The sequence below is a fragment of the Talpa europaea genome (assembly GCF_964194135.1).
Source record: "Talpa europaea genome assembly, chromosome: 7".
Lineage (NCBI taxonomy): Eukaryota > Metazoa > Chordata > Mammalia > Eulipotyphla > Talpidae > Talpa > Talpa europaea.
Genome location: NC_140074.1, coordinates 4,954,131 through 4,971,743, shown reverse-complemented (window position 1 = coordinate 4,971,743; position 17,613 = coordinate 4,954,131). Strand labels below are relative to the sequence as shown.

Genomic DNA, 17,613 nt, shown 5'->3' with positions numbered 1-17,613 from the left:
AGAGTGGGCTCCTGATACAACCCAGTATGGACTGCACTGGACTTTACGGATGGTGGGTCAATTCCAGCCCCACTGACCTCTCGGTCCTCTGAGCCTTCCACCCACCCGATGGCGAAGGGGCTCTGAGCACCAGGGCATAGTACCAAGATCCAGGGGTCAGCCAGCCAGGTGTGCCCATGGCCCCCTCCCATCAGCACAACCCCAGAACCATAGATACTGGGATAGACACTGCTCTTGTTTATTTTTTCAGAAAAATTTCTAGAACTGAACTGGCTAAGTCACTGGAACTTGAATTTAAAGATTTCTGTAGAGGGCCTCCCCGGTGGCGCAGTGGTTGAGCGCTGGGTTGCGATGCTGACTGCGGCCTCTGCGGCGCCGGTTCGATCCCCGGCTGCTCCCCGGCCCCGGTCCCACATGGCGCGCAGACCTCTCCTGCCGCCCGCTGCTCCCCTCAGCAGTGTACTTCGGTCCTTCTGCCTGTTCTGCTCCCCGCTCTGGCTCTGGTAAATTCTCTCACCCTCCGGCGCTTCTGACTGTACCCAGTGCATGTATAAACAGAACAAACAAACAAATAAATAACATGCCTCTATTTAAAAAAAAAATAAAAAAAAATAAAGATTTCTGTAGAATCATCAGGAAATAGTTCTCCTAGGACTTTGCACCAATTTACACTCCTAGCAGGGGTGGAGTTAAGGGGTGTTCCCTCTCTTGTCCATCCCAAATAACATCTGAGGATCCTTTTGTTTGCTTTACTTTTATGATTATTTTTGTTGCTTTTTTATTTATTTGTTATTTCTTTATTTTGGGGGAGATCCCTCTTTATTTTGGGGGGAGGTCAGAGAGGCTAGCACCCCTGGCTGCTGATTGAATTTGCACTTCTTGTTTTTAGAAATAAATATACTCAGGATTGCTTCAAATAAAGTGCATATAAATTGTTTAAAAAAAAGTTTGCACAGGGCCTCCCCGGTGGCGCAGCGGTTGAGCGCTGGGTTGCGAAGCTGCCTGCGGCCTCTGCGGCGCCGGTTCGATCCCCGGCTGCTCCCCGGCCAGCGGAGGAGGATCCCACATGGTGCGCAGACCTCTCCTGCCACCCGCTGCTCCCCTCAGCAGTGTACTTCGGTCCTTCTGCCTGCTCTGCTCCCCGCTCTGGCTCTGGTGAATTCTCTCACCCTCCCGCGCTTCTGACTATACCCAGTGCATGTATAAACAAAACAAACAAACAAATATAATAAATGAATAAATAAAAACATGCCTCTATTAAAAAAAAAAAACTATAAAAAAAAAAAAGTTTGCACAGCTTATCACCCAAGACAAGTTCTCAGACTCAGCGTATCGAAGGAATCTATGGAGCCTGTGATAAAAATGAAAAGGCATGCAGTGACTCAGAGGAAATATTTGCAGAAATATATGGGACAAAGGACTAGTATCGAGATATACAAAAAGCATTAAATACTTATTAAAAAGTCAAGTTAGGGGGCCTCCCTGGTGGTACAAGGGGTTAAGTCTCAGCACTATGAAGCAATCCGCAGCCACTGCAGCACCAGTTCAATCCCCGGCCAGGATGCTGACCCACATGGTGCCACAGACCTCTCCTGACTTGCCCGCTGCTCCCCTGAAAAGTGTATTTCAGTACATCTGCCTGTTCTGCTCCCTACTCTGTCTCGGGTGAATCCTCTCTCTCTCTCTCACACACACACACACACACACACACACACTTCTGGCCTACACCTCAGTTTTTATATTCACAAATAAAATAAATCTTAAAAAAAAAAAACTGCATCTTACATAAAGGTCTTTAGGTTGCAAGTAATAAATTACTTGTAATTAACTACCACAAAAGGTGGAAGGGGTAATCAAAATGAGAAGGGGGTGGTCGAGCAGATAGTGGGGAAGAGAGGCCTTAAGGGTGAAGCTCAGGGCTGGGGGGCTTCAGAGCAGGGTCACTTTGTGTGGGGTGCTCTCCACCCTCCCTCTCCTCACACGTTCCCTCCCTGCTCCTCCTCTGCTGTGCGACCTTTTTGGTTTGCTGGGGCATGAGAGGGAAGAGGATTCAAACAGGTACAAAAACAGAGCCGGTCTTTGAACCCCAATTTCAGATTTTGAGGGACAAGGGATTGGCCCAATTTGAACGAGGTATCCACTCCCCTTCCTATCACCTGTGGCCAGAGGAGCAGAAGCAGGAATCATGGGTTCCAGACATGATGGGGTGGGGGGAGGGAGGGGAGAAGGGAAGAAGCAGGGTGGAGAGGAAAAGGGTGCGGAGGAGGAGCTGGGGGTTGCAGGCGGCAGGCAGTCAGGAGAAGAGGGCAGATGCCTCCCCTGGGAACTGGGGGAAGCGCACCCCTAGAGCCACACCAGCGGCAGCAGCGGTGCGGACAGCTCAGGTGATCCCAGAGCAAACACTCCTCAGGCTGTAACTAGGGAAACAACTGGTCTAGGCAACCCCTGAAGCTGTTTCCACCTGGAATTTAAATTGCAGACCCTGAGGATAGGATAAAGCCTTAGGATGCTTTCAGTCCTGAACTCTTGCTTGGGGTAAACAAAACGGGAGATTTGCTAGCCCCGGAGGGTAATCTCGCTTCAGGAACTGCGGGGCCTTGAGTGCTGAGACCCGAGCTGAAATCTCCAGTCTCTGAAGAGCCTTCTGCAGGGTTAGCTGCATGACGAGGGCAGCTTTGTCCAGGAGGGGGCTCTCTAGAACCCCAGGTTTTTTCCCTTCCAGCTGAGAAAGTCCCAGGGCAGACTCTAAGGCTGGGGACTGGCTGCTCCTCTGATTAGAATGTGGAAACTTCCACTCCCACCCAGACCTCCTGGAGGAGAGGGGCTGGAGATTGAGTTTAATCAGCAATAGCTGATGACTTAAACCAATCATACGTATGTCATGGAGCATCCCGAAAAGCCCAAGAGGAGGGGCTTCAGGGAGCTTCCTGGCGAGGGCGTGCATGGAAGGGTTGGGAGAGCAGCCGCCTCGGGAGCAGGGAGGCTGGCCTGGGTCTCCTCCGCCTGGCTGGCCCAGGTTCCGGCCTTGGGAAGCTGGTAATTAGTGAGTTAACAGATTTCCTGGGTTCTGTGAGCCGCTGAGAAATTAATTGAACCTGAGGAGCAGGTGGGGGCACCTCTGATCTATAACCAGCTGGTCAGGAGCGTGGGGAATGAGCTGGGTTTGGTCCAGGGAGACTGAGCTTGTCACCTGGTGTCAGGGTTGAGCTGAGTTCTCGGACACCACACGGGAGTCTGAGAATTACCTGTTGCTGTGGGGAGGCCTCCACATACACCCACATTAGAATTGGGTTCAGGAACCCCTTGAGTCCCTTGACCACTCTTCATGGACAGAGGACTGTGTTTTTCTCCTGGACGCACACTTACCAACTGAGACCAGAATTGGAATCCCTTCCCAAACTGCACAAACTGAGCACAGGGGAGGGATGGTCCCTCAAACCAAGCCGGAGTGTCCAGCCAGGAGGAGTCCTGGGCGCTAGGCAGGCACTAAAAACATCTAGAAGAGATCCCGGAGCCCCCACCCAGGCAGGACCCTGCTGAAGGCCTGCCTGAAAAAAGTGGGGATCCCTGACATGACCAGAGCCCCTTTGTGTTGGTTCCTGATGGGCAGTTGGCATGTGAACACCATTGCCCATGTGTGTGAAACTGACTCAGCTTCCAGCACCGCGAAGAGCCCAGCCCAGCTCCTCCCGGTGAGTCAGACCCAGCCAGGGCAGAGGAGGGACAACACTTACAGGGGCCCGGGATGGTCAACCCACCCCCATCGCGTGGACAGGGGGACTGAGACTCAAATGAATCTGCCACTCCGGCCTCTGGCTCCTCACAAGGGGCATAAGCCGCCCGCCCCTGAAAAATTATGCTCAAAGCTTACAAACTAATCTCCAAGGGGTCACTCTAACCACAAGTGATTTGTTCGGCTCCCCCAGAGTCTACAAATATTTAGTAGTCCCTATAAACCAGAAGATTCCACATAAAACCCCCAATTTTGGCTGCTTTTGTACAAAGGAAAGAAATAACCAGCAGAACGGACCCACATTCCCCCACTTCCCCCTTTTTTTTTAATTGTCAAGATTTATTTCAACTAATTTTTGTTGTTTTTATAGAAATAACATTGTGTAATAAGATGTAAGTTTCAGGGGGCCCCCTGGTGGCACAAGGGGTTAAGTCTCAGCACTACGATGCTGTCCACAGTCACTGCAGCACAAGTTCAATCCCGGGCCAGGGAGCTACCCACATGGCGCAGCTGACGGCTCCTGACTCGCCCGCTGCTCTCAACAATGTATTTCAGTAGATCTGCCTGTTCTGCTTCCCACTCTGTCTCAGGTGAATCCTCTCACCCTCCACATCTCTGGACTGCACCCCAGTTCTTGTGTGCATAAATAAGTCTTTTTTAAAAATTAAAAATAAAAAGCTGTAAGTTTCAGGTTATGTGAAGGTGAGTTAAGCCTCAGCCCAGGCAGGGGCTGGCATCTTAGGTTGTTTAGTTGCTGAATTCAGGGTTAAAGAATCCTTGGAGAAGGTGCTGAGAGGGGTTCTCAGATAGGGCCCCCTTACCTCTTCTTTTCAAATGCATTACCTCCCAGGGGCCAGTACTAGAGGTCAGGGTCGCCTGAGCTCAGCCCCACCTGGCTCTCGGCCACTTCATTTGGCTGCTGAATCCTCCTAGGCCTCAGTGCGGGCCCTACCTGCCCGAGGCCACCGCGCTTAGGTGGGGCAGGGTGAGTCAGGGCAGGGCACCCCAGGTTCCTGTCACAGATCCATGGTCAAGGCTGACACTCTGGAAGGCTGATTCACACTCACACTCACGGGAACTTGACTCACAGAGAGGAGGCGGGGCGGCAGCACACCTCAGGCGGAAGGCCAGCTCAGCCACGCACAAGTCACATGCGCCAGGTGAGTCTTGGCGTTATTCTCTCCCACTAACAAGTGGGGGAAATGAAAACCAACTTACAGGAGTCCTGAGGCTGAGATACCCCATTTGAGCAGGACCCAGACATTCAAACGTGCAACTACAAAACATGAGGAGTGTGTGAGGAAGGGAACACAGGATGTGACCCAAGAAGGCTCCCTGAAGGAAGGGGTGCCAAGTTGAACGTGAAGGATGGAGAACAGTAGGAAAGTGATAAGGAAGAAAGTTGTTCTGGACAAAAGGAACAGCAAAGGCAAAGACTTGGAGGCTAGAAAAAGAGACTGGCATTTTTTTTTTTAAGATTGATTGATTGATTGATATACAAGCACTGGGTACAGTCAGAAGCGCGGGAGGGTGAGAGAATTCACCAGAGCCAGAGCGGGGAGCAGAGCAGGCAGAAGGACCGAAGTACACTGCTGAGGGGAGCAGCGGGCGGCAGGAGAGGTCTGCGCGCCATGTGGGACCCTCCTCCGGTGGCCGGGGAGCAGCCGGGGATCGAACCGGCGCCACAGAGGCCGCAGGCAGCTTCGCAACCCAGCGCTCAACCGCTGCGCTACTGGGGAGGCCCGAGCCTGGCATTTTTAAGTAAACTTTTTTTTTATAATTTTCTTCCAGATTTATGGAGCTATAATTGACAAGGAAACAAACTTTCAGTGGGATTTGAGAGTACAGGACAGAAAACAGGGTCAGGTCAGACTATAAAAGTGATGGAATCTTAGCACAGAAAAATTTAGGATGGAAGGTTTCACAGGACAAACACCAGAGGTGGGGTCAGGACAATTAATAAATCTTAAGTAAACCAGCTATGGAAGTTTCCAGGAATCCGAGGTGGAGTCAGGAAAGATTACTAGGCACAGATGGGGGCAGACAGGAGGATTAAGGATTTTAAAAGACCAACCCAATCCGACCCGCAAGGCAAAAATTTCCATAATAATTCCATCAAAGAACATTATAAAAGAACAGCCTTTCAGTGGCAAAACGCAGCTCTTACCTCTTTGCAGGCCCTTTTTTCCTTGTTCTCTTTTCCTTGGTAACCTTGCCGTGTGCTGATGAATGGGAACAGCTGCCGAATTCTTTCTCAGAAGACCCAAGACCCCCACGCGCCTAGCCCCATCATCTGAACTCCATCAGAAGGACTTTTTTTCCGAAAGCTTGTAATTCACACTGAGTGAAGGGCAGGAGACTGGCCAGGTTAGGTTTGCCTCCAAATCCCCCTCAGGTGGAACTGGAGGCAGGGAGGCTCCTGCGGGTGCTGGAGGGCAGGAGATACAAGGTCAAGAACCTGACTCACACTAGGAGGTGGGGGCAGAAGGGAGGAACGTCATCCACTAACCCAGTTATAGAAACCAAGACCCTGAAGCATCAACACCCAGATCAGGAGGCGCAACACCAGAAACTACCAGACTGCTGTAGGGAGGGTCAGGGGCACAAACCATCCACCCACTAAGATGAGCCCCTCCTTGAAGATGATAAAACCTAACGCAGCCCTCATAAGGGGGCAGCAGCCCATCTGCCCACCTGTGCCTATGCAGCTGCTTTCTTTCTTTCTTTTTTTTTAAAGATTTATTTATTTATTTACACAAGCACTGGGTACAGTCAGAAGCGCAGGAGGGTGAGAGAATTCACCAGAGCCAGAGTGGGGAGCAGAGCAGGCAGAAGGACCGGAGCAGCGGGCGGCAGGAGAGGTCTGCGCGCCATGTGGGACCCTCCTCCGGTGGCCGGGGAGCAGCCGGGGATCGAACCGGCGCTGCAGAGGCCGCGGGCAGCTTCGCAACCCAGCGCTCAACCGCTGCACCACCGGGGAGGCCCCTGCAGCTGCTTTCTTTCACCAACTCTCTCCCTCCGCAGGGCAGCAGCCTCCTGCCTGCCCGTGCCCTGTACCTGCCAGGGCTTCTCGTCACTGAGCTCCCTCGGCGGAGGCTGCTCTTCTCAAGGCCACCCGCCTGTGACCACGCAGGCCTCTCTCAGCAAACCTGTCCCTTTTGGGGCAGCTCTTCCTGCCCGCTGGTGTCTGTGCAAGTGTCCTTCATTCTTCTGTCCCTTTTCCTAATAAACCTGCCCTTTAAATATAACTGGTGTCTCTGTCTCGTGGAGAAACTTGCCTGGGAAACTCGCTGCGTTTCGCTGAAACGGGAGCTCTGGGGACACCTTTCCCAGAGTGAACCCAAGGACCCCGCAGTCTAAACCCACAGGCCCCAAAAAACGACAACAGATGCACTTGAGGGATCTGAGGAGTTCTAACTAGTGGTGAGGGGTGAGGCCATGGGCAGAAGCAAGTCACTGGGGTTCCAGCAGAGAATGGAGGTACCCTTTGCAGGGGTGGGCTAAGCCAGAACAAGCTCCGTGAAGCCCAGAGGCTCCCATGGCGGGCGTCAGTGGGAGAACAAGCAAGTGCAAAGCACCATAGGAGTCCCCGATGGGGGAGAGCTGGCAGGGATAGGGGGGTGTCGGAAAGAGCCTCTTGAGACAATAACATCCATGCTTGGCCCCAGGAGCTTGCACGGGAAGAGGTAGGCAGAGAAGGTGACAGTCCTGGGTGGCAGAAAACTGGCATATCCAGCACAGCCTCTGGGCCCCTGTCATTGGACGGGACACTCAAGGGAAAGATCCCCTTTGCAAACATCCACGCCAAGTTTAATTCATCTCCAACCAAGAGTGGGCTTGTCCCTGCCTGCTCCGCTCGGCGACCACCTCACCACGCTGTAAGGGCCCCAGTCAACAGTCTGGATCTCCCCAGGGCCCCAGAAGTCTTTTCAGGGAGCTCTGCAAGCAGGTCTGCTCAGATGGACCCCTCCCTAGGCCCAGGTCCCAGAGTAGAGGGAGCCCACACAGCCCCTGTCCTGGGAGGCTCTTCGGGCCTCTTGACTCAAAGCTATAGGAAATCGAAAGTAGCTTCAATAGCTTCTTTCAAAATGGGGGTTTCTCCCTTGTCTCCAGCCCAGTGGCCTGCAGGGCGTCTCCTCCACTCCCGCAGGGACATGGGGAGAGGCTACCTCTGCTGGGAGTGGAGTCCTGACCCCATTTATAATAAAAGTAGCGTGTCAGCTTGTTCCCGGCAGCGGCCACCAGCGAAGCCTCGCCTGGCCGTGTGCACAGGCCATGACTCCATCAAGAGGTGGAGTGTGTTCCCCCAGCACCACGGGCTGGACTGGCCTGCGAGGGCATGACCGAGAGAGCATGACAAAGTAACACCCTGCCAGATCCCAGCCACCCTTTAAGAGGACTGTAGCTTCCACTTTCTTCCGATCAGAAGCCTGGCCACCATGTTGCAAGGGAACCCACACATGGGGAGCAGACCCCCGCCAGATGACGGTCCCAGCTCAGTTCTCTGCCAACATGCAGCTTCAGCTTCCAAGACATGTTGCAAGACTGCATCACCTTTCAAGCCATCTTAAAAGATTCCACCCTACCCCACCCCAGCTGATGACAGAAAACATACACACTGCTTCCTCCAAGCCCTGCGCAAGCTGCAAAGTCACAAGCAAATAAAAGATTGTTGTTTTAGGGCCACTAAGTGGTGGGGAGGTTTGTTACCCAGCGATCAATCACTGCAACAAGCAGCTACCGCTGTTGAGCAATCACTGCGTGCCTGGCCGCGAGAGGCCACCATGAGCACATCAGTGTCATCACAGCTGGCTTTGTAGCCGAGAAGTCAAGGCTCAGGGGAAATTAAAGGGTCCCCTCCCTGCCAGGACTCACAGCCGATAAATATGAAGCAGGCGGACTCCAGAGGCCTGGCATTCTTTGTCACAAAGCCACGTGTGATCTTTCAGGACCAACCAGAGGCCATTCCCATGGTGGTACGTGGCCAGCCTCGTGCTGCCCCCACCCTCCGCTGCTGGCGAGCTCTGCATCCCTGGCTCAGGTGCCTCCATCCAGAGGCCTCTTTGTTGGAGGCTGTCAACCGAAGCCTTCCCCGGTGCCTCTGCCAAGACTTCCTTATCTGAGAGAGAGGGAGAAACTTTGCTCTGAGTCAGTCCTCAGTACTTTTCCACTCCTACAGCCCTAGTGGGCTGCCCCACCCCCCCAAGCACACACAAGTCTGTCCATAAGACAAGAGCTTTATATTGGGGTTCCCAGTGAGTATGATGATCGCCCCATCTGAAATATCTGACTTGTCTGGAGCAGAACGGTGGGGGAAACAGACACTGGGGGGAGGGGCCCGGGAGCTTTGTCCTCTCGCTTACACCTGAGCAGGTGGGAGTGGTCACAGGCTCTTACTCTCATTTTGGTTGCTTGCCTCAATGGACTCCAAGACACGCGGCAGCTCAGCTCCTCACAGGGGGCTCCCACAGCCTCATTCAGAGCACCTGGAGCAGGAGACCCTGGCACCCAGCTCTGCCCCTGTGGGCCTTGCTTCCCAGGCCTGGTTGGCCCTGTCTCCTTCCTGCTCTCTGCTCCCAGTGTCCGTGCCACCTTATAGTTTTAGGGCTACATCTGTAATCTGGTTCAAACCGCCTTAGACAAAGCTCCTCTTGTGATCTCAGGAAAAGACTCGAGAGTTACCCTTGGGGTATCTGGGTCTGATAATAATCACGCCAGTATTTCTGTGTCCCCGGCTGATGCTCAGTCCCGACCTCGAGAAATGAGTTGACACTTACAGTGCTTCGAACAGTCTTTTCTGCAGGTAAGTACTCAGCACATGGTAGCTGTTCCCCTCTAATCCCCACAGCACCCTCCCAGTAGGTACTGACTCAGCACCCCCATTTTAGAGTTGAGAAAACTGGGACCTATGGCCTCGGAGGCTGTTGTACAGTCTGGGAAAATGCATTTCACCCCGACCCCTTTGGGGACAGACTTCCATCAAGATGGCGTAAAGTGTTAGAGGTTTCACTGGTGGGAGCTGCAAGGGCCAGCGGCTGGGACGATTTCTTTATGTAAAGCTCCACATTTCAGGAAGGGCTCTGAAAAAGGTCACACCTGTGAAGCCATTACAGAGAAAATATATCACCTGTCTCCTTTGAACTAGGTCAAAGACCTTTGGCTGGGTCATAAAGCAATTGTTGTAAGAAACCATAAGCAATTGTTTGAAGATTATGGACTTTTAGCGAGAAGAGACTCAGCCAGTGCCCTTTTCATCTTTGCCAGAGAACCGGTAAGCAGGGACGCGCAGCCTGGGAAGTCGAGCCTCAGTAATACCAATCAACTCCTTCCCTTAACTTCTCGCCTCACCTTGTTCTTTTCCTCCCATAACCACCCCGAGACACACACACACACACACACACACGCATGCATGCACGCACGCACGTGCACGCGCACACACACACGCACACACACACACGCAGCTTTATCCCCTCTGTGGGGCCCATTTTAGGTTTTCTACTATAGTGCCAAGACGGCAGACTGGCAAGGCAGGGGGCCGGGAGGTTGGCAGGCCTCCCAGCCCCGGTGAATCTTTGTTTTTTCTGGGCTCTCTGGTGTTCTCTGGTGACCTTGCCCCTTCCGTAGTCACATGTCCTCTAGCTGCCGTCTTCCCCTGATGACGCTGCCCTTATAGCCCTGACCTCGAGGCTCAGGTGTGCACACTTAAGCATGCCCACACCCCTACTCCAGGTGTCCACACACAGGCATGCGTGCCCCAAGCCCATGCTCCCAAGCGCCTCCAGCATTAGCACAATCAAAGCCACAGGTGATAGCTACAGAGGCTAGTGGCATAAAAAGCCTGATTCACTTACCCAACATCTTCCTAAATCCATGTAGCCTGAACTGCAATTATTTGATCCCAAATAAATGTACTTTGCCTTTTTAATTGCTTCCTGTCTTTCTAGATTGACAACTCAAAAAAATCACCCCAATATAAGTGAAAGCCCTCGACTGGCACCATCGAGCCACCACCCTGGGTTTAGATGTTAAGCCATTCTCTTTCCTTTAGCATCAGCGTAGTCTAAGAGTGGGAGAGGTGGCTGTGTTCCCGCTCAAGTGCCAGACAAACGACAGCTCCAGCTGTCTCTCAGGAAGCCCTCCTTTAACCTGGAAACTCCTGAAGGTCAGGTTCATATTGTCTCCAGGGGAGTCCACCTCTCCCCAGCAGCAAGGTCAGAGCAGCTAAGAGTTAAGAGCGCTGGGCCTCCCCGCTGCGCTTCTGCCTGCTCTGCTCCCCCCTCTGGCTCTGGTGAATTCTCTCACCCTCCCCCGCTTCTGACTGTACCCAGTGCTTAAATAAATAAGTAAGTAAATCTTAAAAAAAAAAAAAAAGTTGAGTGCTGGTCATCCCAGGGAGTAAGATAACTGTGTGACTTCAGGCAAATTCTTTAACTTTTCTGATGGGGGGTGCCCATCAGACATAAACAGAACAAAGTCAGCACCTAATTCCTCAGGCTGTTGCAAAGAGTCAAGGAGGTAAGGCTTATAAGAGCTGGGCGGAGTAGAGGCTTAAAAATGGTCAATTTGTATTATTACTAAACACAGGAGAGAGAGATAACCACGTCCTGGCGTGGGTGGGTGGGATCCTTCCAGAAAAAAGGAGAGTCTTCATGAGAATCTGCTGGGGGAGGGAGGACTTCTCAATTACTCGGAAGAAACTCCTGGGAACCAGCTCTGCCTGGGGGTGACCTCTGTTCCAGCTGAGTCAAAGTCTTCCGGTGTCTGCACCAAAGTTCTTACCCTTCAGGGAACACCAGAATCACCCAGAGCTTTTACAATGCTTACTCTTAGAGTGCTCCTTTCCTCTAATTCTAGGTTTTGGGTGAAGTCAGGGATGGGGTAAGTGTAACACCACAGGCAATTCTCATCCAGAGTCTGAAACACAGCCCTAAGCCAGGAAGAGGCAGACTTGCTATAAAGGGACAGAGAGTAAAAAAGGCAAGAATTATTTAATGACTGCATATGCAATAGGCTGTACCATAAAGCCTGGATGTGTACCAGGCCATATAGTTTTGTGTAATTACACACTATGACTTTTATACAGCGATGAAATCATCGCGCAATGCATTTCTCAGCGCATATCCGGGTCTGTAAGAGATGCGTGACTGTACTTTTGACTTTGTGGACTAGATGTCTGTGTCACAGTCACCCAACTCTGATATATTTCCCTCTCCTCCCCACTCTCAACTCCTGCTATTGTGGCAGGAGAACAGCCAACGACATCATGTAAATGAAGGATGTGACTGTCTTTTGATAAAACTTTATTTATAAATAAAAGTGGCGGGCCGAATTGGATCTGCAGGTCAGTGTGCCAGCTTGTGCTCTCTGGCAGCTCATACCTCTACCATATACTCAATAAAGACACAGATGGGTATGAAAAACGGTAGTATTTCTTTAATTTAAAATTATGACCTGGAAGGAACCAATAGAAGTGATCCAGGTTTCCTCTTTATACCCAATTGGAACAGATACAATATTGGCTCAGATTTCCAACCCCAAAGAACCACCAAACCCAGTGGGGAAACCTCAGGGGGGTCCCCACAGCTCTCCTGAAGAGCCATCAGGTTCCATGGAGGCAGGGTGCCTGGGGTGCCAGGAGCTGCTGCTTTCCAGCCACAGTGAGAAGGGCTTTCCTTTTGCCACCCAACTCCTCTCTGGCTCGATTTCTCTCCAGCTCTCTGCAGCTGGCACTGCCTGCACCCTCCAGGCTGGTGGGACAACAGTCACATCCCAACCGTCTTCGGGGGCATCTTCCCAGGATGGCAACGGTGGAGGCGAGCAATTCTAAACAAACCTGCCCACAAGGTCGGCACCCTCTGTGTTTAGCTGCGATCTGGAGCCTGGAGCTTTACCCCTCAGGTCACATTTGGCCAGGGCACCGGCAGCAAAAGGACCAAACTGAGAAACAACCCGGGAGGACGCAGGGTCTCAGTAATCAATGGCGGTTCTGAAAATGAAACAGACAAATGCCATCCGGGTTGGCTCCCTACAAATGGGGAGAAATCATCTAGACAAACAGGGAATACCACCTCCTGCAGCAGCACCCTGAGGTGGACCTGCTCTTCCCCAGCACAGAAATCCAAGGTCCCACTTCTTGGCGCTTTGACTCTCCCCGCTCACATACTGAGGGCCAGTCAGGTCTCCAGATACCACAAAAGTCAGTGGGGGGTCTCATCAGAACACAGGCGCTGCATAGCGTGTCAAAGGGCTCCAGGGGGTGCTGGGCACCCAGTTTTTTGAATTTGCAGAGCGGCCTTCAGAGGTCATGGAGGCTTTCCCAGGAGGGGTTCTCAGACAGAATAAATACAACTGGCTTGAAACAGCCTTCTGGACGGAGCCAACAGCTCACCTCCCATTGCAGAGGGGCAAGATGTTTCCACCTGGGTTGACTCTCTTAGATTGACAGCAGCCTGCTGTTTGACCTGAGGGCAGTCCAGGGGACACCGGGGAAGATCAGATGGTGCCAAGCCATCCCCACAGCACACGACATTCCTGAGCCCGGCTGGCAGGTATATTGGTAGTCAGGGGGCCCCTGCTGGGTGGGGTGGGGGGAGCACGGCATTGACCAGAGTCCCCTGAGAACTGAGGCACAGTGAGAAGGGAAAAGGGTTTCCTCCTTCGGCCCAGTCACTCTCTCCCGAGTAGCTCTTACTGCGCCACTGCCATTATCTTACTCAAAAGGATGGCACCCCGAGAGGTGGGGGGGAGATGGCTCAGCAGTGAGCCCCAGTTGTGTGAAGACCCCCAAGTGAGAGCCTTCCTGACAGCCGTCCTAGACACAAGCCGAGCACATGACAATACGTGTCATCCCCAGGCCTGACCCCCAGCTAGTCAATCACGGGGTTCTCAGCAAGGCAGCTCAAGTGGTAGGATTTGACAGGTCCCAGGAACCCAACAAGTTCCTCTTCCCAGTCTCCTTCATTTCTCAGAAACAGGGGACCCCCACATCTCTATCAAAGAGGGAGCTGTCCAATCATGGAGCCCACTTACAGGACCAAGGTAGTGTCATCCAATCACAGCAGAAGGCGAGCCGGGCAGCCCTCACTGGATGATGCCGTCTGGCTGCCCATTCTGGGCCACCTGTCCCGAGTCAGAGGCAGGAGCCGGACTGGGCGTGTTGCTCTGCAGGTAGCGGCGGATATCTTTGATCATGGGCCGGAGGACCTGGATAAGGACACTCAGGGCCGCCTGGGTGCCCTCCATGGCCTGGGCCTGGCGCTCCTGGGCGCAGGCCTGCACCTCCTGGGAACGGCGGATCATCTGCAGCAGGTCGTTCTGCTGCTCCAGGTGCTGGGCGATCTCCTTCACGTGCAGGTTGGTGACCCTCTGCTCCTGGATCAGCTTGGCCGAGTTGAGGGCGATGCGACTCTTGAGCGCCTGTGGCTTGACAGAGGTCTCGGCGTGCTGAGCCATCATCTCCACAGGCGCCTCGGCCGGCAGGGGTGGGGGTGCCTCGGCCGTGCAGTATTCCACCACCCCCTCCTCCAGTGTGTGATAGGTGGTCTCTGTGGGGACTGTGAGGAAGAAAGCAAAGGCAGCACCAGGTCACTTTCTAGAAAGAATGAAGCTCCCCAGGGGTGGAGAGGAGCCCACTGAGCTCTGTTCTGGGAATTCAGGCCTCCCCTGACATTATAGGTATTCACATGTAAGTCTAGACTCTAAGGGGTTCAGAATCCTAACCTACTTAGTAATCAACGGGCCAGCCCCAGATCTGGCAAAAGCAAAGATGCTAATACTAAGGCTAGCAAGAAACTCAGAGCACCTACTAGGTGCCAGGCACTGTGCTAAGCCCTTCACACTCGTTAGCTCTCCCAGTCCTCATGATGATGAAGACTCCCTGTCATGTTCATTTGCAGAGACTCAGAACGTGGAGTGCCTTGCCTGAGGTCACAGTGCTTATTCAGCAGATCCAGGAAGCACACCCAGGTCTCTCCAGCCCCAGAGTCCAATGCACTCATAACACCCCACCGGGCTGCCTCTAGCTGCTACAGGCAGGGCCATGTGCTCCCGCAGCACCAGCAGCTGCGGGGTAGGACTCCACACAACTGTCTACAGCCGCCTTACCTTTTTGATGTCCCTTTGGTCACGCAGAGGAGAATGTGGGAGAAGGGCAGCCATAGCCAAAGTACCCAATAAATGCCTCCCATCTCCTTGATCACCTGGGTCAATCTAAGACTAAAGCTCCTTTCTGTTCCATAACTGATACAGACCAGTGTCTGCCTTCCCACCTCACTGACCTTGAGAAATGTGACCCCTTTGGGGAGGGGGCACTCACACATACAGGGTTCCCCGCACGCCCCACTGAGAATCAGACAGCTTGTTGCCCATCACAGAGGAGCCACAAACAGGCCTTGGCACAAAACCTTAAACTAAAAAAATCAAACCAAAGTAAATTCCGTTGTCGTTCATAGCTGAGAACTTTTGAAGGGATTCTAGGTGGACTGTCAGGGCCTCCATGCAGGTGAAAAAGGTGACTCTCCACCCTCAGTGCCATCATCAACCGTGTGCCCCCACCCACCCTCCTCCAAGAAGCCCCTTCCTCGTCCGAGTCCTTAGGTTCTTCCAGTGGGGAGTGTGGTTGTTCACATGTGTCTTGTCTGTCCTACTGGAGTGTAACTGGCCTATATCTTAGAGACCTTGGTAATCCCAGTGCCAGGCACAGGGTCTGACAGTGTTCATGTTTGATGAGTGGATGAATAAGTACATTAACGCCGGGAACCGTGGGGTTCCTGAGCACAGCCTGCTGATGTTCGCTGTGCTGAAAACCCACGCTGTCTCAGTCTAGGCTTGATATCTAACTCAGGAATTATTGTTCCCGTCGATTTAGTCATTCAACAGCTATGTCTTGACTGCCTCCTATGTGGCAGACCCTGTGCTAAGTCCTGTGGGGATACAGACATGGCCAAGGACCACACAGTTCAGTCATGGACATGAAATGGTGGCAAAACAGTTGAGAGCAGCCCAGCCTGTCAGAAGTCCAGACTGCGTGTTGAGGGACGTCCCAAAGAGAACAAGATCACTTCTGTCTGGGAAGTTTCTGGAAGCCCTCGTGGTCTTCTAAGACTCCCATCTAACTTTTAACCCTTGACAATCAACCTTCCCCAGGCTGCCCCAGCTCTTGCTGGCCCTTCCCATTTATGTACGCTGAACTGGGCGAGAGAGGTCACTCACTCTGTGTCAGGGTGACCGTGGCTGCGGCTGCGGTGGCCGTGGGTCCGAGGGCCACGGGATGGATCTCCGTGGTACTGGGCAGGCTGATGATGGTGGCCTCGCCCAGCAGGTTGCAGATGCGCTGTTGCATGGGGGTGAGCAGCACAGGGGCTACAGCTGGGCCGCCAGCACCACTGCCACCACCTGTCCCAGGCCCACCAGCTCCATCCTCCTCAGTGGGCCCTGGTGCCTCGCCACCCTCCACGGCTGCCCGGACCTGGGCAACCTTGCGACGGACCTCGGTTTTGAGGTCTGACCACTTCTTCTTGACCTCAGGCAGCTCCCTGCGGCAGGTGGCCACAGCGTTGACCCTTCTCAGGATGTTGTGCCAGGCCGCGCTCTTGGCAGCCAGAGGGACGCCAGCGTTGAAGTGGTTCACCAGCAGGTGCTTCTTCAGTTCCAGCTCTTCCACGATGATCTCCACCTCTCGCTCCGAGAAGTTCATCTTCCTCTTCTTGGCCGGGACGGCCATAGCCTCTCCCCACCCCTCTTTTCAAAGAAATTATAATCCCCCTCAACCGTCCCAATTCCCCTTCTCTTTTTCCTCAGCCTTGCCCCTCACCCACCCCCCCTTTAGGGGATAGGCCGGGCCTGACCAAAGCCAAGCCCCAGGCCTTTGGGAACCCCCCTCGCTACGCAAAGTGCGTAGGGCCCAGTCCCCACCGGCCCCGCCGCGGCCAGCCAGCTGCGTAATGGCTTCCTGAATCTGCCTCTTCCGCCGGGGTGTGCGGAGATCCGCCCACTTCCCCTCGTCCCGCCTTCCAGGGCTTCTCCAGGGGAAGGGTTGGTTGCGCCTCACTTATCACGTTCCTCATTGGCTCCTTCTCCTTGTTGCTCACACGAAGATCACGCCCCCTCACTGCAAGTCGCCTGATCATTGGCCTAAAGGTGTGTCCGTCGCTATAGGACGCTCCGCCCACCTGACCGCCTTCCCCTTCCATTGGAACATCAGTCTGTCGTTCACTCGCCGGCTCTACGCCTATTACACCGCTAAATTCAGCTATTTTATTGGCGGTTTAGGAAGTGAGATGACCCGAACTCGGCCTCCTGCGGATACCCAACGCTTGCGCCCTGGAGCTGTTGGCCGATTAATTTTTAATTCCAACGCGGGCATAAAATCTGCCTCGTAAAGCGCCGCTCACAGTCTCTCACACAAATCGCGTTTCCCAGCGAGACCTACGATCTCTCCCTCCAGGCGCGCCCCTCCCGTCCCCGCCGCGCCGCCGTCTAAGCAGCGTTTCTCAATGGAAATTGGCCACGGGGCCTTCCGCCTGCCAATCACGTCGCCCGAGCCTATCGCAGCGTGATTGCCGCCCTCCGTCCCTACTGGGCCAATCCCCGCTTTCCTCAGTTTGAATCGGCCCCGGGTTGAGCCCGGTTGGCCCCGCCCCCTCCATTGATCCGGGTAGTCCCGGGCAATGCGGGCCGCCCTCCGGGAGGCCCCGCCCCCTCGGGTCGCTGTCCTGCCTGCGATTGGTCGGTTGCCACGCCGGGGGCGTGTCCGGGGGCGTGGCGCCCGGGGCGGGGCTCCCGGAAGCGGCCCCTCCCGCCGGTTTGCCGGCATCGCGGAGCCCGCGCTCGCGCTCTCGGGCCCCGGCGTGTCCCCGCGCCCTCGCCGCCGGCCCGCCGCC

General features: G+C 53.9%; 1 protein-coding gene across 1 annotated transcript; it reads right to left on the bottom strand.

Annotated features, from left to right (window-relative positions):
* Nucleotides 1-13,813: 13,813 nt before the first annotated feature.
* Nucleotides 13,814-16,454, bottom strand: NAIF1 (nuclear apoptosis inducing factor 1; the record flags this gene model as incomplete). The annotated part of the gene is made up of 2 exons (XM_084239156.1): nt 13,814-14,286; nt 15,944-16,454. The coding sequence occupies 2 exons, from the start codon at nt 16,452-16,454 to the stop codon at nt 13,814-13,816; spliced, it is 984 nt and encodes a 327-aa protein (XP_084095282.1).
* Nucleotides 16,455-17,613: the final 1,159 nt, after the last annotated feature.